This window comes from Papaver somniferum, chromosome 9 (assembly GCF_003573695.1).
Source record: "Papaver somniferum cultivar HN1 chromosome 9, ASM357369v1, whole genome shotgun sequence".
In the NCBI taxonomy this organism is placed as follows: Eukaryota; Viridiplantae; Streptophyta; class Magnoliopsida; order Ranunculales; family Papaveraceae; genus Papaver; species Papaver somniferum.
Genome location: NC_039366.1, coordinates 54,430,017 through 54,453,385, shown reverse-complemented (window position 1 = coordinate 54,453,385; position 23,369 = coordinate 54,430,017). Strand labels below are relative to the sequence as shown.

Sequence of the window (23,369 nt, the reverse complement as noted above, 5' to 3'; positions counted from 1 at the left end):
GGCTCAGCTGGTTTGAAAACGTTTGGTGAAACTGAGTCCAAAATCTCGGCCTAGAATTTGGGTACTCGGCCCACTAACGAGTTAACCTAGCGTGATCGGTTCCAAGCTCAGCTGGGTTTAAAAACCCAGAATACAAAATACCAGTCCAAATTAAACAAGCTCACAAAAATTAAATACAAGCCCACAAATTAAACAAACAACCACAAAAATTAATTACAAACCCAACAGAAAATAAAAAGCCCAAAAATTGGCTTTAATATTACAAGCCCACAATTAAAAATTGGAAGCCCACAATTCGGGTTCTCTGAATGGGTTACCTTTTAAGCACAGCCCAGCTGCTCTGATATTGTTGCAAAAACCCAGTTGGGCTTTGGTTCTTTTCCTTGGTGGCGTCCCAGCAGAGGAAAAACTGGTTCAGAACAGCAGGTCCAACAGCAAATGAAGTGAAGCAGATGCAGATGCAAATGCTATGCAGTGAAATGCAAAAATAGCTAATAAAACTACTAGAGAAACAAACCCGAGTCCCCGGCAACGGCGCCAAAAACTTGGTGGCCCGGGAAGTGTGAAAATTAAGCGCAATAAAAACGGGCCTAATAATACCGCAAGTGCACGGTCGTCGGTTGTAGCTCGTGCAAGTACGGGTCGATCCACAGAGACTGGGTGTGTTTGGAGTTTCTAACTATTTTGGGTTTCTAAATTGCTAATGGGCTTTGAGTACCAAAGGGTTTTGAATATCAATGGGCTTTGAATAACTTTGAAGCTTTTGCTTTCACAATAAGAGCAAGATGGGCTTTGATTAACTGTGAAGCAGTTTGGGCCTTTGATGGACTGAACTGGGCTAGGTAACCTAGTAATGAGCTGGGCTTTGAGATTAACTGTGAAGTCTTTGGGCTTGTAGTGAACTGGGCCTTGGATATGAACTAAACTTTGGTCTTAGCTGAGCCAAGCTCAGTTGCAGCAGCAGCAGTGCAAAGGGCAGGTGCTCAGCAGGGAAAGGGAGAGCAGGAGTTGTGCAGGCAGATAAGGTAAAGCAGGCTCTAGGCAGACAGGGCACTAAGTCACACAGGGCCAAGGATGGCATTTACAATGACATGTACAAAGAAAAAGTGACAATGGTATATACATGGAAGCAACACAGGGCAAAAGGATGCAAATTTACAATGGCATGGCAGTGATAAATCAAAGGCAATGGCCAAGGGCCAAAGGCAAAGGAAGAACAGGGCACAAAACAGTTATAAAAACAGCTATAAAAACAGTGATAAGAAGCCACAAAAACAGATAGATAACAAAGATGAACAGGAAAGATGCTAGGCAGTGGCTGTTTTTGGTTAAATCCTTGTCCCTAATGGAGCTAGGTGGAGGTTCTAGCCTGCCTATGTTCCAGGGCATACATAAATGGAATGGAAGGAGAAGAAGCTTGTCCAACTGTTTTACTCCTAGCATTGACTGTCTTTTAACAGCACAATCAATCACAAGCAACAGTGGACACTAAATTCCTCCATTTCTCAATCAGCTCAATTTACATGAATTCTAACCTAAACTTCCACCACTAACAGTGAAAACACTTAACATTAAACACTAAACATAACAGTGAACTAACAGGGATTCACAGTTAAACATTGAAATTGCACTAAACATGATCAATCAAAAATTAAATTGAAATTAAAAACAAACAGAAATTAAAAGACATAAAATCAAAATTAAAAACAAACAGAAATTGAAATTGAACTTAAATTAAACTAACCCTAAACTGAAACTGCAATTAAATTAACCTAACCCAAATTGGGTGGAAACTTGGCTAGTCCAAGAACACCCTTCATCCTCTACACCATGAGCTATTTATACTTCAAAAGCCCCAATAATTTACAAACCCTAAAATTTAAATTAGGTATTTTCAATTCCGAAATTGCTCACCAAATCCGCTGAATTGGTGGTGACCCATGCCTCTTCTCTTCTCTCTCGATCCTTCTCTGCCCTCAATTTCAATCTATAGCCTCATCTATTTCATCAACTCTTCACGCCTAGGGTTCCAGCGAGAAAAAGGGGTGATGGGCTGATGTAATAGATGGCTAGAGAGTAGGGGGATGTATAGGTGATTGAGACAGAGGAGTTGGTGGTAGAGATGGTGGTGACAGGAGCGATGGATGATGGAGTTGCAGTCGGGAAAGGTGGTAGCAGGTCGGGAGAAAGAAGAAGAAAGAAGGAGGAGAAATGATTTGGGTTAGGGTTCTCTCTTTTGGGGTATAGGGTAATTAATGTTTGGGTGTGAGGCAGTTTCATCAAATTTCGATGTCTTGCGATGCTTAGCCGTGGGGTGTGGAGATGAAGATTGATCTAACGGCTAAAAGTGAAGAGGCTGGCAGAGACCGTTGGATGCAGATATACAACGAAACTAACGGCGCCAGATGGAGTTAGGTGCTGTAGTGTTATACAGGAGCTTCCAATTTCGATGAACGACGATGAAGCGACCATTGGATGATGAGATGGATCCAATCCGACGGTTGAAGATGGAGGCAGGTTTGGATATAGGAAATGGGTTTGGGTGAGGGTTTTGGGCCTTGGGTATGCCAAGACCATATCTTCTTTAAGAACAATTCTTCCTTCTTGAGCCCATTCCTAGCTTTTTGGACTTGTGCGCACCATTCTTTGCGGCTTCCTTGCGTAATTTCTTCCGGCTTTTCACTACTTTTCTGCTCTTTTCCGCTCCGCAAGTCATCCAAACTTTATTTGGTACCTAAAAATGCAAAATTAATTAAGAAAAATATTTATTCTTGAAAACAATGAAAATACAGAATATGAGATAAAATGTAGAATTAATGCACAACATATGAGTTAAATGCCAACAAAAAGGGATAAATATATACAATATTAGGCACTCATCAGGTACCCCAAGGTAAGCTGCGAATCATATATATAAAGCCTGAAGAGTTGGGGATCAACCCAACTAATATGATTAATCATAAACATGAACCTGCGGTAAGAAATATTAGTACCCAGAGAGATAAAACTGAATTCAATCTTATTTAAAACATAATTCGAACCTTGAATATGAAGTAAATCAGGTTCGCGGATGATTAATAAAGATTGTTTAGAGAATTGAACAGTTTTTGTACTCCCTAAACCAGGTTCTAAGTCAGCGGAAATAACTTCCACGACTGATATTGGTTCAAATTCAGCTAAGTCGGGCACACAAACATATGTTGGTTCAAATGCACTATTTGAACAAGGCCCCAATGAGTAATAATATCACGACTTATAAACCCATTATCATCTAAAACGGTTTCATTATCAATATCATCAAGACGAAAAAATTCAGAACTTAATGGCTTGTGGGTCAAGGTCGGAGCATCCTCGACTGATGGAACTAGTCGAGACTCGGACAAAACTAGAGGTTCTGGTTTGGGTTTCCATTTATTAGTGTCTAACAACGGTGTGGATTCTATTAAGGCATTGACTTTACAAATAACACTATCGTCATCAAAATCATACCCAAAAATAAGCTAAGCAAACCTCTAATGGATCTCCCAAGTGGCTCTTGCAAATGTCTTGCGAGTGCATACTTTCTTTTCGCCCGCACTTCATATCAAAGTACCTAAAAAAAAATCAAACAAACGGCGTAAAAAGAACTAAAAGAACAATAAAAATAAATTATGTACAAAAATTAAAAATAAGCTATATACAATGATATCAACTAGCGAGTATTTTGCTACCACTCCCCGGCAGCGGCGCCAAAAACTTGGTAGGCTCGAAAAACCCACAATAAAATACTGCAAGTGCACATTGTCTAACTAGTAGAACAATGACAAGTACAGGTCGTTCCCACGAGGAGTGTGAAATACTCTACCAACTAATACCAAAAACTAAGTAATCGTAATATGATGTTTTTGAGAGGTTTCAGAAATTCGGACAAAATGAAATAATAAATAACAAAGACGTAACGAAAATGAGAAAGGGTTGTTAGGGTTTTCGATTTCCACCAATTCAATCATAAAAAACTCTATTAATCTCTATTTATCACTCAAGACAAATTTCGAAATCAATCTCATGTCCCGGAAGATGTTATATTAAATTTTAAAATATAGTTTCTCCGCTGTAACTTCCTTCGCTTCGAATGTAGCGATCCTAAAGCATTCCCTATCTATCCTTGCATACCTCGTCTAGGGATTTAACCGAAGCACGAAATATCAATTCAAAAGCATAAATAATCTAGAAAATCACATGAACGATAAAACACCAAGCTATATGAAGAGAAATCACTAATCAATGAATCATTATTAGAAATATCATCGTAGAGTTTATAAAACTAAATTGGCTTCTATCTAAACCCTAATATGGATTAGCTAGCCATGGCTTTCTCCAAAAATCATAAAACAAATTGAAATCAAAATTAACCAAACCAAAATAATTGAAAAATGGGCAATGAAACTTCTCAAACCCTAGCTCCTCTTCACGGCTCTCCGTCGCGCCCGCTTCCTGGTTTTGGCTTGTTGCCGCAACCTCCCACTTCTATTCTCTGTCTGCGTTCTCTTTTATAGGTCTTCTGCCAAAGACTCCCAATCGAACCAAATAATTCCAAGGCCCAGTACAATACGATCTCTTTTCACATAGGAAAATTTCTTGTTTGGTCCTAAGCCCATAAGGTTATTTATAGCAGGGTCCAACTAGATTTTACTCTTATTCTAAGGTCCAAAGTTATTTGAAAACATAGAAATGACTAATATACCCCACTGTTTAAGTACGTGTGAAATAACATACTTCTACCAAATCGGGATTTTATTTATCCGGAGGTCCAAATTTAATTAAAACATATAAAGGACCATAGATTTGTTTACAAATTTGAGTACATATCTGCCACACTGCTTACAAATATGAGTACATATCTGCTACACTACTTAGGAATCTGAGTACTCCTCAATTCACTTTACTTTATTGCAGCACCAGCACCTCTGCAGTCAACCATTCACCACTGCCTTCAGCTCCATCTTCTCAGTAATCTTCTATCTTGCTGCATCACAATCTTCTTAGCTTAAACCACAACTGCAACCGCTACATCAACACCATTGTCATTTCAATTCAGCTGCAACACAGACTTGTTCTTCTTCCCTGTTTAAACAGCACTACCATCTTCATAAACCCATTGAGACGAACATCTCATCCATTGATTTTGTTCACAGTAATCACCACCTACAATTCCTCCTCTATCTCATCTGTATCTTCAGTTTACATCAGCAACCCAACCTTCTATGTTCCTACAAATCCATTTGTAGCACACCTTCTTTCAAACACACATCACAACCAATTTGTAACTTCATCAAGACCACCACCAATTTCACAAGCTTGCAAATCTGAACCAACAACAACTCCTGTTCCTATCATTCAAAATCTGTCATTTCTTGCAATAAGTTCTGAATTGCATCTCCAGATCATCTCCATATCCAATTCCAGTACTGAATCAAACGTAACAAAGAGCATCTATTTCAGTATTTCATATACGTACTGAATCAAACATAACAAGGAGCACTTCCTATCAGTATGCGATATATGTACTGAAGATTCATGAACTACAAATCAACAGTATGACAACAACAGGTGACAAATCTATGAAAAATAAGAGAATCGAAAGACATATTACAGTATTTCACATAAGTACTGAAGGGTAAGACTAAAAAAGGAGCAAAAACACAGCAAATAGCACTTCCTATCAGTATTATACATACATACTCATGGATCGAACCAAAAAAATTGGAAAAACTTCAAATAAAACAAAATTAGAAGAGTTTTTTATCAGTACGCCATATATGTTCTGTCAATTCATACACGAAAAACAACTGTAACAGACCTAAAAACCATAAAAGCGTCAATCAAATCGATTTGATTATCAGAATACAATCAAAAAAACAAATCAAAAGAAGAAAAACCGAACAAAATAATCAAACAAGATGATTAGAAAGCATACCTGGAAACAGAAAACGAATATTCTCCTCGTAAATCATAACGATGCACCATCTTGTTCTTCTTCTTCTTCTTCTTCTTAAAAGTAGACTAGGTTTCTGTTAGTACGCGATATACGTATTGTTGGTTCATACACAACAATCAACTGCATGTCAAAAATAATTAACGAATCCGTGAAAAAACAGTATTGAAACACTTCTATTTCAATATTCCATATATGTACTTCTGAATCAAATGAAAAAAGGTCTTCAAAACTAGGTTTCTGTCAGTACTGCAGATACATACTGTTGGTTCATACACAAAAATAAACCGAAACACATCTAAAACCAACAAAATGAAACTGATATGATCAGATCTAGTGAAGAAATTGACAAAAAACATGATTATCCATATAGATCTGAACTATTTTATAATAAAATAAAATAAACAATCAAACAAGGAGATCAAAACATAATCAAACATCCATTAAACAATTAATATTAGAAGCCCTAAAATAAACATAACTAGATGAAAATTGATTATAAAAAAAAAAAACTAGACTAACATCAACAGTAAGAAAATCAACCTATATATCTTGCAAAAATCTTCATCGGAGGAGTTCTTCTATAATATACAAAACGATAGCTTTGGGATCGAATTGGCGACTCAATTAACGAAATCAAAAAGATCTCCAGCGTGAAAGCTTCTTTGGAGCAAAACCAAAAATTGAAAGAGAAGGTGACGATAAGAACCAGGAGCTTAAATAGCTAGAGGTGGAAGGTTAATTTGGGAATTTCGAAATTACGCATTACCTGTCCCGCACATGTACCGGACCAGGGGATAAAATTTTTGGTCCAATTTTCTCTTTTTCCTTTTATTATGGACCTCTGGTTACTGGGTTTTAGTGGGTGGACCTCCCATTAAGTAAGACTACCATGATAGTACCGATTGGTAATTCCTACTTCACATACACGCCTGACCATCCAACTCCAGTTTCCATTTTATTTCCGCCCGAGAATCTCAATCGGCAGTGAACTCTTCCGTTAGACCCAACAGCCATGAGCCAATGGCTACAGCATCAGTTCTTGTTTTGTTCTCGACTGCTATCCTCCACCAATACCAACTCCAGCATCTTAAGTAATGCTGCCCAGTCATTCCATCTTCGCCTGCAATTATTTAGCCAACGAGACCTCGCCATCGACCTTGATTTCAACAGCACCTCGATTTGAATCTCCGAGTTCCCATTGCAGTCGCTCCATTAGCGCACAGCAGATAGGCTTGATGTTCTTCTTCACTGGCAAACAACCACCAGACTCGCACTTTTCGCAACACAGCCAACAACCCATCCACTTATCGGCATCAATGACCAATTCTTTGTTCATTGCCATGACATGGCAGCAACACCAACTCCTTGAATCTCGGTTACTTGCACCTCCAGTCACCCGTTGCAACCATAACAGACTGGTGTCTCTTCTTCTTACGGCTCTTTGCATCAATCACGATTATCTAGCCAATATACTCCACATTCATCGGCTGCAATTGATCTCGTCTTCTCATCACTGAACTCCATCGGCATAAAGATAAAGAAGACACCACTTTCTGCTTCCTAACCATTGCCGGCGACCACCATTAAACTTTGCTAATCACCGATACAGCTACCATCGTGATCAACATCTCCCTTCTTCAGTCGGTATGTTCACAGCTCCATTATTCTCATCTCTGCCAGCAGCAATGCTTCCCTGGTCATCTCCGTCCCATTTGTTGTATACGCAAACAACACCAGCGACGCCAACTCCATTCATGCCAAAGATCCTCAAGTTCTTTCCTTCCTTGATGTTCTTTATACCGAAAGAAAATTCATCACCACGAGCGGCCAGTTCTCATTATCTCAAGAAATCGATGCATGTACCATCAATAACCTATTGTATCTGTAATTAATTCCATCCATCCAACTTCTGCCTTCCAAATTCAGACTCCATGATTAACGACAACTGCTCAATGCTCTTGTTGTTTTCTTTGCGCAGAAACTCGACCAAACCACTGTCGAATTCGGCCAATCTTCACTGTCGACTGCCCTAAGAGTTCACAATGATCAAAACCGCTTCCATCATCTCCTGCTGTGTGTATTTTATCAGTTAAGAACCTCAGCTTAAACCCATCTCAGACACCACCTATCCTGTCCATATTTGCTTCAACGACCACTGCTGCCACGACAAAATTCAGAACCCATTACCAGTCCTTCCCGTAATCAGAACTACAATTCAATCGTCTCCTGCAAACAATCCAGGCACCTATTTCTGATCACATGGGAGCCCCACAGATCCGTAGCTGCAGCCATTAACATCATCTCCAAGAACTGATTCAAATTCACCAAACATACCCCAAATAGACTCGAGCACACAGCTGCAGTAACAAAGCTGCTTACTCCATCGATCGACTGCATTGCTCAACCATAGCTTGGTCAAAGAACACAAACGAAACGGAACGAACATAACTCCTCCATCTTCTCCTGCGGTTACCAGTTCACCATAACCACCAGTCCAGTTGCATCACCAGCTCCTTGTCTCGCATCTTTCTTCCATTCAACATGAATGCAACTGCCAACAGTTTAAGAAACTGATTCCATCTTCTTTCAGGCAATTCTTCGAGCAACTGAAGTGCAGTTTCTGTGCGGCTAAAGGCATGTTCGAGACTGATTTCGAAACCTTGTTTATAGATTTTTCTTGACCTGAAAATCCCATTCATACACGCCCGTGTCACAATTAAGACCAAAACTCTCATTCAATCTCCACCTGCGACCAACTCCATTGGCTAACCACCAACACCATTTTCCATAATCAGTCCACACAACCCATTTAATCTCATTCTCCTATAATAAACACCATGGAAGCAACCAAATTCCCCCTTGAAGTCTCCATCTCGTACCATGAATGAAAAGTAATGGCAGCTGACTCAAAGCTTCTCTCTGTTGTTTATAAGAACAAGAGATGATGTTCCATTGGTTGACAACGACATGTGATGGGTGGGAGAGTAGGCCACGCAGTGGGCCGGGCTAAAGCAACGACAATCCTTGCTTTCCATAACGTGCGTGAGATGGCTTGAGCCTTGAGAGGTGCTGATATATAACAATACCAGGTCACCCACATTCAAGGTTCTTTGGCACTGAGTACTGAGAAGCAACAGTGGACCTTGTTATCGCAAACACCGTTTAACTTCCAAATTAGCAATTTATTATCTGGATGATTGAATTTGTTTGTACTTTCTACAAAAGCACTAAAATAGTATTATTAGTCAAAATATCGAATCCTACCTAATATAAATATGGGCATAAAATGTGGCACTTACGTGCTTATCAATGAACCAATTGATAAACCAGACTTATATTCCCGAAGAACAACCTAGTATTATCAATCACCTCCCAATAATCTTAATCGATTAACGAAACAAGATATTGTGGAATCACAAACGATGAGATGAAGGTGTTTGTGACTACTTTTCAATCTCGCCTATTGGAGATAAAATCTCGAGCAAATCTTAAAGAAGATAGTACTCAATCACAATATAAAACAGCAAGATCAGAACACGCAATTACAGAGAAAATAGTTGGGTCTGTCTTCACAATCCCAATGAAGTCTTTAAGTCGTTAACCTACAGGGTTTCATGAAAAACCTAAGGTTAAAGGAGAATCGACTCTAGCTTATGCAACTAGTATCACACAGGAAGTGTGGGGACTAGGTTTCCCAGTTTTTAGAGTTCTCATTTATATAGATTTCAAATCAGGGTTTACAATCTGAGTTACCTTGGTAACAAAGCTTTCTATATTCACCGTTAGATGAAAACCTGATTAGATTCAAGCTAATATCTTTCAACCGTTAGATCGAACTTAGCTTGTTATACACAAATGAAATGTATCTTCATTTAGGTTTGAGTAACCGTACCTAAACGTGTACACTTAGTCGGTTCAACAATAGTTAACCAGTGGTTAGCCATATGAGCACTTTCATATCAACCTTATTCATCTCTAACATAACTAGTTCAAATGACTCAAATGAAACTAGTTAGAGAGTTTTTCAGTTGCTTAGATCTCATAGAAGTATACAAGACACAATTGAAGAAAAATCGAATTTGATTCACTCGAATCAATTCGTGAACATCATAGCCACGGTTTGCAAAAGATTGCGTTCCTTATTATATAAATGTTTTAGTTCATGAACAAACCGATTTTAAAAAGTAACCTACTTAAGTATGCAAACGGGTACGCATACCTAAGTAGCCAGACCGAGTTTGTTACGCCAGTACGCGTACGGGTACGCATACCAATTCACACTTCCAAACTCCAATAAGAATTCACGGAACCAAAATTTCCACCAGTACGCGTACGGGTACGCATACCTAAGTTCCGGACTTCCAACAACCAACCAGTACGCGTTTGCGTGCGCATACTTAGGTTCCCGTTTTTGGATTTTACACAGATGTGAATACACACTATCTTTATATCCAAACATGGTTACTTGTTCTAAACTCTCATTTCAATCATTGAAACTTTCTTAGAGGATGACGATAGTTGTTATCCACAAACTATTAGCATCAAAGCGATTTTTAAGTTATTGAAATAATCAATATGACTTTCGTCAAGAGTAAAGATGAACTTGGTTAAAGCGAAATCTTACCAACACATATTTCGAGAAATAGATAAGTGAGTTAAACTCAGCTCGAAATAGCAAATGTGTATACTTGAAGTCTATATAGCAATGCGACTTTTGTCTCAAATAGGAGATAAAGTGATAGATAAGTTCAAGTCTCCACATACCTTTTGTTGATGAAGTTCCACAAGTTCCCTTGAGTAGTTCTTCGTCTTCATTCGATGAACGCCGTGGAGTCTAAAGCTCAACTACACTTACTATCTTAATCCGAGACTTAGTTATAAGTAGATTAGAAATCAAGACTTATAGTTTTGGTAAGTAAACTTGACAAACAAGCTTGAGATAGCAACGATTGCGAGTTCGACCGAGCAGTGTTCTAACATTAAGGACTTTAATTTAGTCAAGAGACCTGAAGTTATTTGCACGGTAAAGATAGTTGTTTTCCGTAACAAATATGCTTTTAAACATTCAAAATTAGAATATAAATGTAATAGTTAGGCCGACCGAGCGAAGCGAGGGAGCGATATATGATGACTTTGTGTCAATGTGAAGCATGATTTATTTTATTTTCACTTTGACACATAAAGATTGGATTTGGTGTCCATGGTTAGTCTTTTTCACTGGACAAAATTGTCTCTTTCTTTTAGTCCAATTACCATAACTCATTGTGTATCCTATTTTTTAGGGGTATAATTGACAACCAAACTTTAATATAACATATCTAAAAATCCGCGCCTTGGAATTTTACAAATTTTATCTTGTTGGAATGGTTTTAAAAAATTTATGCAATGAGTACAAACAATAATATCAAATTTAGAGTTTTCACGAAAAATTCGGAGGTGTTTATCATTTTAGGGCGCAATTTTCGAAAATTAAATGTATATCCATTATGCAAACTACCACAAAGGATACATAATACTTTATGTTGCCATATTTTGGTTTACGCATCAACTTATTTTCCGTTGCAACTAATAAAACGATATACTCTCTCTGTTTCAAGAAAAATGATACTTTCATTTTAGGGATAATTTTTGAAAATTGTATATCTATTATGCAAACCACCACAAAGGATGCATAACACATTATGCAACCATATTTTAGTTTATTAATCGGCTAATTTTCCGTGTCAGAAAAAATGCTACTTTCGCGACGTATCAGAAAAAAATGATACTTCTGCGCCCGTGTCAGAATAAATGATATTTTCACGTCGATTTCTTTGATCGTCCGTCATCTAGTATATCATAACTCTTCCTGTGGAAGAGGTTATCTCTTTCTGAAAAAAAGGAAAAGAAAAAAAAGGATCGCCATATAAAAAGAGACCAGTGTGTGATACCTAAGGGATAACCCAATTTGTGATGAATCATGTATATCTCTTCCGTTCAAATTTCCTATTCTGATTATGTAGTGGCAACCACTACAGTAACTGCCAAATCAACTTGGGACAAAAGGGAACAGCAGAGGGTAAATACGTCAATAAAGGGACACAAAAAGAAACATGATCAGAGAATTCGTACGATTCGTTGTTTCGGTTTTCTCCACGAACATTCGTTCATCCAATCAGGCATAGCGTTCGTGGTTAGTCAGACTCAGAGTCCATTGTTGTCCACTCAGGCGGCTAAACAGTTCTACCCTAGAGAACCACCCCCCAGTAACGATACACATAGGGCTGCACAAGACCCGCCCACGATACCCAAACCCACCCGTACCCGCTAAGTCCGTGGATTTTTAATCCATACCCGCCCGTTGTGGGTACGGGGTTGGTTATGAAAAAAAAAACCCGCTGTCTGTGGGTGCGAGGTTGGTTTAAGCTAATACCCGCCCATACCCGGCCAAAAAACCCGCAGATTATATACTATTAGATAAAACTAATCCTAGTCGTCCATTATGAAACCCTAATACTAGTAGATAGGATAACTGATAACCCTCATTCACTTTCTACACTCTTCTTTCTGTTCGGCCTCTCCTCTTCTTCCTCATCAGTTCTTCTTCTTCACCTACGAACGACAATTACCAGAAATCTTCACCAGAAATCGACAACAACAACTTCGAATCTTCACCAGAAATCGACAACAATCGAAAATTCAACAGTTAATCTTCATCTGTGAACTTCCTAAATATGAATATTTTTGGGGTTTTGGTTTTTTTTCTCACTTAATCAAGGAGAATAGAAGTTACTCTAAATAATTGAATATAAAGCGGGTTTAAACCCGTTTAAACCCATACCCGCCCAATCCGTAGCGGGAGGGTAACAAAACCCGCCCGCTGTTTGTGGGTGCGGGGTTGGTTATGAAAAAAAAAATCCGCAGTATGTGGGTGCGAGGTTGGTTTTAGATTATACCCGCCTGTACCCGCCCATGTGCAGCCCTAGATACACATGACATAACATCCATACCCATCACCAAATTACATAGTATACCATTCACACATACACCACACGGAAATACCATAACATCGTCAACCATCATCCATTGCATCGAGTAGTCCCCACTATCAACCCCTCCCTGCACATTCTCTATTTAATCCCTCGTTTTGCCTCCATTTCATCTTCTCTATTCATTCCAGAATTTTCCAACGCTATCAGTAGAAACTAAGAAGTGTTAGAAGACTAAGAAGAAGAAAATGGGCGAGGTAGTTATTAATTAATCACGATTTTTGTTTTCTCTGTATGGATTTGTCTAATTGTTTATTGAGCGGCGACTTTTTATTGACATTGTTGTGTTTTTTTTCCAGAAACCAGAGAAAAATCAGAATGAAGGAGAGAAGAAAGGGGGAGAAGAGAAGAAGAAGGGTGAAAATGGAGTTGTTCCTATTGTTTTGAAGATTGATATGCATTGTGATGGTTGTGCTAAGAAAGTTATTAGGTCCATTAAGCGGTTTGAAGGTAGTTTCGCAGGCTTATTCTCAAGGAAACTCTTCAGTATATGAAAGTTTACTTTTCATGGTTTAGATTTGTCTGATTTTAAAGCTTTTGATTCTAAAAAAAATGGCTTATAAAACCTTTTATCTCAACCTATTGTTTTCTTCTTTTCCCTCTTTGTTTTACCATTACAAAGGAATGTCATCATCCTCTGTTTACTCTGTTTTTCAATGTTCAGATTGTTCATTAGTACTCTTCATTAGAATTTTCTTTGATTATTTAGGGGTTTTCTCGGTTTTATGCTACTCTTTTGTTGTTACATTCTATTTGATTTTTCTCGATTTCTTCATTGAATACTCTGTTCTTATTACTCTGTATGATAGTCCATTAACGGTGTCCTTATTGTTGTAATTTCAAGGTGTTGAGAAGTGTTCAGCAGATAGCACATCAAACAAGATAACAGTAATTGGAAAAGTTGATCCAGTTAAACTCAGAGAAAATGTTGAATCCAAAACAAAGAAGAAAGTTGAACTCCTTTCTCCAATTCCCAAGAAAGAAGACAAAAACGGTGGTGGTGGGGATAAGAAGAAAACAGAAGAAGCAAAAAAACCAGAGGAGAAGAAACCCAAAGAGGTACCAACACTACTAAAAAACTTAACCTACGCCCGCTCTCTGTGTGTATTTCGTACATCTTGCCCCCCTGTAAAAGCTTTTTTTTCAGGGTTTCTTCAGTTTTTTAACTTTTAGCTCTTAGAAACGACGTGGTTGTTGGTTGTTTTAGTGTCTGTGTTGGTGGTGGTTTAATTCAGTTTTCAGATTTTTCAGTTTTTCAGATTTTTCAGTTTTTCAGATTTCGGAATTCGGAAGTACAGGATGTGTGGGAGAGATTAATGGGTCATTCGCTAATCTCTTTCTCTACCGTGTAACTCCTCTTTGAATTATCGTTAATCATAATTAGTTATTTTGGAATCACCGCCTTAGTTTTGTCTTACAGCTCTTCTGATGCGTGATAAAAACCTACTTAGCTAGTGGGTAGTTTCGTATACTTACTTTTTAGAAGTGATTCCATAATGAGTGTTTCGTTCACTTATTTTACCACACATCTATGAGTCCTATTTTCTTGTTCTAAACAAAAGTTTCTGAAAATTGGATGTGTGCAGCCTCAAGTGATTACTGTTGTTCTCAAGACTTCCTTGCATTGTGATGGATGTGTCAAGAAGCTTAAGAAGATGCTTAAGAAGTATAAAGGTAACCAATTGAAATTTAAGTGATATTTTGTCTTGGATGTAATCTGTTTTAGTCCTTATATGTTCTCATTATGGGTACGTTTGTATAGTGATTTTGTTATTAAGTTTGGGTTTGATTGATGAAATTTCAGGAGTTGATTCATCTACTATCGATGCACAGAAGGATTTGGTGACTGTGAAAGGAACAATGGATGCTAAGGTTTTGACAGCTTATTTGAAAGAGAAATTCAAGAGACCTGTAGATGTTGTTCCACCCAAGAAAGACGATGGAAAAGGGAAAGACGGTGGTGATAAGAAAGAGAAGGGTGGTGATGATGGAGGTGAGAAGAAAGGAGAGGGAGGAGCTGCCAAGAATGGTGGTGAACAGAAGAAGGTTACTTTTGACATAAGCAAGATGGAACACTACCCATTCGGGTATGCCTATGCTTACCCTGGTGCTGCTGCTGGGCCAAGTCACATTGCAGAGGGATATGCATTTGGAAATGGTTATGGTAATGGATTTGGAAATGTGTATGCTAACGGATATGCAAATGGAAGTGGAGCTGGAAATGGGTTTGGGAATGGATATGTGGTTGATCATCTTCACCCACCACAGATGTTTAGTGACGAAAACCCAAATGGTTGTTCAATTATGTGATCATGAAGAATTAAGATAATGTTCAGAAGAAGAATGTAAATAAGGAAGGGGGGTAAAAGGCAAAGAACAAATATAATCAGAGAGGGAGAAGTAGATATTTTGGGAGATATAGTAGGAAATCAGGATTATGAGTCAGTCTTAGTAATTAGGTAAAGGTTTTAGAGATCATCATGGGATTCCTTAATTTGTTCAACTGATGTTAGTGATGGCTTAATTTGGTTATCTGGTGTTGGTAATGGTTATTTTGTGACTACTATATGTCCACTTTTGAAAGTCAAATTTAAATCTTTGGCTCATGATTTTCCACGTTTATTTCAATTCAATCTTCTTTGATAATCTTAACTTTGATTGAATCAATGAATCTGCCCTGAATCTGTCTTGGCCAGCCAAATTGATATCAACGGGTACAAATCGCGTAAATAAGGTTTTCACATTTAGTCTTCCTTGCATAATCATGAATGTTGTGGACTTGTTTCCCGAAAGGACCACTATTGATCATTTAACTTGTTTACAAACCTACGCATATTCTTCAGTGGTCAAGGGAACAAGATGGGTGTGGAACGTGTGGTATGCATTAATCAAAACGTCAAAATGACATTATTTTGTGTTGTGACTTTATCTTTAGTTTAACCTCTATGGACCAAAATGGGATTCACATCTAAGACGGTGTAACATGCATTGCAAATGGCAGTAGATTATATAGTTGTCATATTTGGCCTCAACATTTGCTCAGCTTTGGACCTCCACACAAGGTATGAAATGAAAATGCGACAACACCTATGGCTATGGAGGCAAATCATTTATCTAACCATATATCGGCTATTCGTAGTTGGTTTGATGCAAGTTATATAGTTGTGTCAACTGCGTCCCCAAACCACACCCAAAAGCTGGTAATTGACTAAATGCATTGAACATTTGAGGCTAAAAACTTAGATTGCTTTCAATAGCGAGACTTTAACAAGGAAACTTGGCCTAAAATGTTCTAAAAGGGTTCACACTGAAAACAGCCAATTCAGTAGTTTTCAAAACTAAGGGACCAATTTGAAAGGAAACGAGCGTCCGGTTTGGAGACAAAAACAAGTGGTTACTGATTGTGGTGGAGGGTGGATTGAAACTATCAAAATTCAAGAAGAAATACAGGAAAAAATTACACGATATCTAAATCAACAACAACGACTACAAAAAGTTTTGTGAAAAAAGTATAAACCCTTTTAAATCTAAAGTAAAAATATTAAAATGAGATAAATTCTTATAATTAATTGATAACAAGTCTTTTCTTTTTCTTTTCTTTTTTTTTTTTGCTAAAAATTGATCGATAACAAGTCAAGATGGGTAAAATGGAAACTTCGATTTCGAATACACTAAAATACAATTGTGAGTAGATTACTTTATGTTAATATATATCCTTATTTAAGGATAATATATTATTTCCTAATATATAGGATCTTTGCTTTATCGTAATATTGTGCTATATATATTCATGAGTTGTGTAACCAGAATAAATAAGATTATCATAATAAGAATTATCTTCTTCTTGATTCTATATTTGTGAAGATGGTATCTATGAGCTAGGGTTCTTGAATCATGGGTAGTGATTCAGAATTATACCAAAATAAATCAAAACAAAAAGGGCAGATGGAAAACAAATTTGCTCCTATTATCGTTCAATCTGAAGGTGCAGTATTCAAGCCTGGGATTGTTCTTGATGAAACAAACTATGATTTGTGGTCACAAATCATGGAGATGCATATTGCTGAAAAAGAAAAAACCTCCTTTATTATGGGAAGGACAAGAAAACCTACCGAGGAAGATCCAAGATATGAGAAGTGGCACACAGATAATCAAAAAGTCAAGAGATGGTTGTTGATGTCTATGTCACCTGAAATCATGAAGAGATATATTCGGTTACCTATTGCTAGAGAGATTTGGGATGCATTATCTAAACCCTTTTATGATGGAGATGATGAGATGCAGGTATTTACTCTAAATCGACGAGCGTTTTCGGCAAAACAAAACGGCAGAGCACTCTCAATTTATTATGGAGAACTAACTGAAATATTTGGAGAGCTGGATCATCGTTACAAGGTGGTTATGGAGAGTTATAATGATATTGAAGCCTATCGAAAATCAATTCAGCGCCTAAGGGTGCATATATTCCTTGTTGGATTAGATGAAAGTTTTGAACAGATCCGTGGTGAAATCTTGAGAAAGGATCCTATTCCTGAATTGGAATCATGTTATGCACTCGTTTGTCGTGAATCTGTTCGACGTACAACGATGGAAAAAGAATCGGAAGAAGTTGAACCTGCTGCTATGGCAACTCGAAACCGGTACAATCAAAAAGGGTCTTTTCAGAGATACTCAAAGACTGAGGTGGACAAGTCATCACTTAAGTGTACACACTGTAATCAATCTGGACATACAATTGACATGTGTTTCGAGTTGGTTGGATATCCAGATTGGTGGGATCAATATCTGGATAGGAAGAAGGAGACAAAGAAAAATTCTGGTGCTCCAATGGCTTCAACAAAGAAAGGAAAGGATTCCATGGTAATATCTGCATCAGTAGCAAGGACAGGTAACGATGGTAAGTTTTTTAATGTTTCTTCACTTGTTTCGAATAATTCATGGATAGTTGATTCTGGTGCCACAGACCATATGACATGTGATTCTAAACAAATCTCTCCCCTTAAACCATCCTTACAAAAAACAGTCTCTACTGCAAATGGCTCACAAGCTCCAATTACTGGTGAAGGGTCAATATCTCTCACTGAAACTTTAAACTTAGATTCTATCTTAGTAGTTCCTACATTAGACTGTAATCTCCTATCAGTTTCCCAAATAACTAATACTTTACATTGTGTAGTGATATTTTGGCCTGACTGTTGTGTTTTTAAGGACATCACAACGAAGCAAACAATTGGTTATGGTGTTAAGCGTGTGAAGTTGTATTATCTGGATTTGGTGTCAAGTAGTTCGGATAAGCTGCGTCAAACTCTTCTTGCTGATGGTTCTGAGGGGGAGAGACAAAAATCTCAAATTTTGTTATGGCATCGACGATTGGGACATGCTCGTTTGGTTATTAAAAAATTATTTCCTAGTTTGTTTGCAAAACTTGATATTTCTAGTTTTCATTGTGAAGTATGTGAACTTGCAAAAAGCCATCGTGCTTCTTTTCCATTATCATTCAATAAGAGTCCAGTTCCTTTTATGATCATACACTCTGATGTTTGGGGGCCATCTAAAACTACTACCCTGGGTGGTTCAAGATGGTTTGTTGCTTTTATTGATGATTGCGCTAGAATGACGTGGGTGTGTCTCATGAAAAACAAAAGTGAAGTTACCGCCTTGTTTCAAAAGTTCCGTAAGATGATTAACACTCAGTACAACAAACAGATTCAAGTACTTCGTAGTGATAATGGTGGTGAATATATGGATTCTGACCTTCAACATTATTTTGAGGGACACTGGATTATTCATCAAACTACTTGCTCTAATACGCCTCAGCAGAATGGAGTAGCAGAGAGAAAGAATCGTCACTTACTGGAAGTGGTTCGTGCTTCATTGATAGAAGCACATATGCCACTGATGTATTGGGGAGAGGCACTTACTTCTGCAGCATATCTTATCAATCGAGTGTCATCCAGTACCATTGTGTTTCAAACACCCCATCAAGCTCTTGCTGAAGCATTTGTGGCTCCAACTGTTCCTAATCTGCCGCCTCATGTGTTTGGTTGTGAGCTTATGTTCATCTGCACAAGAACCAATGTGATAAGTTGGCTCCTAGAGCTCTGAAGTGTGTATTTGTGGGATATGCAACAACTAAAAAGGGATACCGTTGCTATCATCCTCCAACCAAAAGAATGTTTGTTACTTTGGATGTCGTATTTCATGAAGATACTATGTATTTTTCATGTGAGTCTGAACTTCAGGGGGAGTACCATAAGGAAATTCAGACTCTTAACTATGATGAAGATATATCGGAAATAGATGTATCTGTTATTGTCAACTCTGATGATATGGTAAGAGAATCTGTTGATGAAAGTTCTTCACGAGAAGAAATAGAAAGTACAGTATTAGATCGTGATATAGAGATTCAAGATGAGCTTATGATAGAAGAGATTCCAGAGTCTACGTTACCTCAAGAAGATGAAACACCAAACCAATCGTCTGCTACGGATGTTCTTGAAGAATCTAGGAGACAACTTCCACAACGTGTAAACAGAGGTATTCCTAAACCCAGATATGAACCTGAAATCTCTAGTAAGGTTAAGTACCTTATGAGTCATTATGTCTCTCACCATCGTTTGTCTAAAGCTAATAAGGCATTCGTGAATCAACTATCTACTGTTTTTATTCCTAACAATGTGCAGGAAGCATTAGTTGATCCAAAATGGAGAGCAGCTATAAAAGAAGAAATGAGGTCCCTTTTTCAGAATGATACTTGGGATTATGTTGATTGTCCATAAGGAAGAAAGATTGTGGGGTGTCGTTGGATTTTCACCATTAAATACAAGGCAAATGGTGAGATTGAACGTTATAAAGCAAGATTAGTTGCTAAAGGGTACAACCAAACTTGTGGTATCGACTATACAGAAACTTTTTCTCCAGTAGCGAAAATCAACACAGTACGAGTATTGTTATCGCTTGCTGCAGACTTAGATTGGCCTTTGCAACAGTTTGATGTAAAGAATGCCTTCTTGCATGGTGAATTAACTGAGGAAGTTTACATGGAGCTCCCACCTGATTTTTCAGTTCCAGGATCTCATGGTAAGAAGGTATGTAAGCTAAACAAGTCATTGTATGGACTAAAACAATCTCCAAGGGCCTGGTTTGGCAGATTCACCAAATCTATGAGGAACTTTGGATATCGTCAGAGTAATTCTGATCATACTATGTTCATAAAGAAAAGGAAGGATAAAATTACTGCTCTTATCATATATGTAGATGATATGGTGGTGACAGGAAATGATCCAGGGGAGAGGAAATCTTTGCAAAGATACTTATCAAAGGAATTTCAAATGAAAGATCTTGGTTCATTGAAATACTTCCTTGGGATTGAAGTTTCTTGATCCAGTGAAGGAATTTTCTTATCACAAAGGAAATATGTTCTTGATCTGCTAAAAGAAGTGGGCATGTCAGCATGTCAGCCAATCCATACACCTTTAGAAGAAAAGGTAAATCTGTGTATTGAACCTGATCAAGTTCCTGCTGATAAAAGGAGATATCAAAGAATTGTGGGGAGATTGATGTATCAATCTCACACAAGGCCAGATATTTCTTATGCACTCAGTGTTGTTAGTCAATTCATGCACAATCCAGGTGAACAACACATGGATGTAGTTTTACGTATTTTGAGGTATTTGAAGTTTTCTCCTGGAAAAGGAATTTTATTCTCTAAAAATGAAGATTATAGAAAGGTTGTGGCATATACAGATTCTGACTATGGAGGAGAAATAGATGGCGGACGTTCTACTGCAGGCTACTTTACCTTTGTGGGAGGTAACTTAGTTACTTGGAGAAGTAAGAAACAAAATATTGTTACACGATCAAGCGCAGAGGCTGAATTCAGAGGTATGGCTGATGGCATTTGTGAAACTTTGTGGTTGAGGATTCTCCTTAAGGATTTGGGGGTTCCTCTCAAGGATCCTATTACTCTGTATTGTGATAACAAAGCTGCGCATGATATTGCTCATAATCCTGTTCAGCATGATCGTACTAAACATGTGGAGGTTGACAGGTTATTCATCAAAGAGAAGCTGGACAAAAACATTATTGAGCTTCCACCGGTTCGGTCTGAAGAACAACTTGCAGATATTCTCACACATGGAGTGTCATGCAAAAAATACTTGAGTTTTCTGGACAAGTTGAGCATGTGTGATATCTATGCACCAACTTGAGGGGGAGTGTTAATATATATCCTTATTTAAGGATAATATATTGTTTCCTAGTATATAGGATCTTTGCTTTATCATAATATTGTGCTATATATATTCATGAGCTGTGTAACCAGAATAAATAAGATTATCATAATAAGAATTATCTTCTTCTTGATCCTATATTTTTGAAGACTTTATAATAGATATCTAATACGGTTTTTGTATGTTGGTTGGATGTGTCGTCGATGTTCTTAAAATCGAACCCAATTTTTTTAAATTAGGAGAAAATGGTTTTTTTTTTTATGGAGAAAAGGTTTGATGTCACTGATTAAACCACTTTAATCTTTATCTTTGACAATGACTGGTTGAACCATTTAGTTTAGAGGAAAATTGATATTTGAACATATATCAAATTCATTTTGTTTATTGTTTGGATGTAACATGCGAACAACTGGTTAACATTTCGACAGATAACTATTGACTAAGAGGGAAATAAATGATCGTCTTTATAGTGACAGGAAAAGAAATTTGGATCGAACATTAATAGCAGTGAAGTGTACCTTTATATATAATTTCTCTCTTCTAATAAAAAAAATACCTTATATATAATTGTGCTAGGAGTACAAAAACGAATAATTGTGCTAGGAATACAAATATTCTTGAAGGAATTTCTTTGAGTACAATCTTCTTCTTTTTTTTTTTAAATAAATAAACAGGGATACCCCGATGTTACACTGAGAATCCAAAACAAACAGAGTCTAAAGCTAAGAAATTTCCAAACTGAATCTCGTAATCCGAATCATCTCGTAACCAGAATCATGTATCCTGAATCTCCATCAGAACATCAAACTGAAACTGTAACAGTAGAACAATAACACCCACCTTACGGGAGAACTTGAATCGATGATACATGATTCACATCTCGGAAGAACACAATTTTTAATAATCATCTGATACAAGTATAACCCTCTTCCAAAAGAAAAGGTACCATAAGTTTCATCTTGATAGTCATCTTTTTTAACTGGTATAAAGAAAGTCCACCGACGACGACAAAAATCTATTTCCCACTGGAGAAGACGCAGATCAACATTAGGATTGAGGCAAACAACCATCAGGAACCAAACACCACACCCGGAGATCAGATCCAGAGAAAGGATCACAAAACCAAAGATTACAAGGACTAAATAAGGAAAGGAAAATTTTATCTTAAACCTAGAAGTAACAGTCGAAAACATACCGAATCTGACCGTATCTAGAGTTGTATTACAACCTAGAACAATAAGATTACAAAAATTTAAAACAACACAAACAAATAGCCGAACAACACCAACAACGGGAATAAATCCAAACTGAAAAGTTCAGGAAATGGTGATGCCAAAGAAAGAACAAATTTTGTTGCTTCTTCATGCTCATAATCTTGTGCCGATGTTGGAGATATGCTTTGATTTCTTTGATGCGAAACAACTCACCTCCTCACTGAAAACATATAATACTCATTCAAACCAGAACCAACTTCCCTAGATGGAACAATAGATTTATCAAACCCAGTTACCGACCGGAAAAACTCGTTGTGAAGAGAAAAATCATGGCAATCACATAACAGTCAACCCCATTTAAACAACAAACTGAAGGAAGAGATCTAGAGCCAGTCCACATAGGGAAAACTAGATCAAGACTTACACTACAGAAACAGGAAACTAAAGCTACACAAAAGAAAATACAAAGACCAGAAAGTAAATTACAAACTAATAACGTGATAGAGGAAGGAGATCTGCTCCAAATGGAGCCGATCTAAACACAAGAAGAGGCGCCAGCGGTGGGTTTCTCGTTTAGGATAAAAGAGAAAGAGAGGAGGAAAGAGAAAGAGAGCCGCACGAAAGTGAACAATTTAGAAATTATATGTAACCTTTTTTTTTTAGTACAATCATATGTAACCTTTTTTTTGATAAATCTCATAAAAGTTCATTCATGATAAAATAGAAATTACATGAATTTTAAAAACATTAAGATAAAAATTCAAAATACAATTAAAAAATACTAACAAAGAGTAATCCGTGAGGAGATGTGACGAACAACCAACAAGAGTACCAAGCAATCCGAAAATTGGAAGAATGGTTTTGAGATTATAATCCAACCATTTTGAAAACTATAATTGTGACTTATGGATGGCTATGT

The 23,369-nt window shown here is 37.4% G+C and overlaps 2 protein-coding genes across 2 annotated transcripts; both read left to right on the top strand.

Moving 5' to 3' along the window:
* The first annotated feature begins 13,057 nt into the window (after positions 1 to 13,057).
* On the top strand, positions 13,058 to 15,652 carry LOC113310618 (heavy metal-associated isoprenylated plant protein 3-like). Its single transcript, XM_026559342.1, has 5 exons — positions 13,058 to 13,202; positions 13,305 to 13,455; positions 13,850 to 14,064; positions 14,592 to 14,679; positions 14,810 to 15,652. The coding sequence occupies exons 1-5, from the start codon at positions 13,194 to 13,196 to the stop codon at positions 15,313 to 15,315; spliced, it is 969 nt and encodes a 322-aa protein (XP_026415127.1). The 5' UTR covers positions 13,058 to 13,193; the 3' UTR covers positions 15,316 to 15,652.
* A 1,863-nt stretch (positions 15,653 to 17,515) lies between these two features.
* Positions 17,516 to 18,522, top strand: LOC113310693. Its single transcript, XM_026559440.1, has 2 exons — positions 17,516 to 17,902; positions 18,214 to 18,522. Exons 1-2 carry the CDS (start codon positions 17,593 to 17,595, stop codon positions 18,249 to 18,251), a joined length of 348 nt encoding a protein of 115 aa, XP_026415225.1. The 5' UTR covers positions 17,516 to 17,592; the 3' UTR covers positions 18,252 to 18,522.
* The last annotated feature ends 4,847 nt before the right edge of the window (positions 18,523 to 23,369 follow it).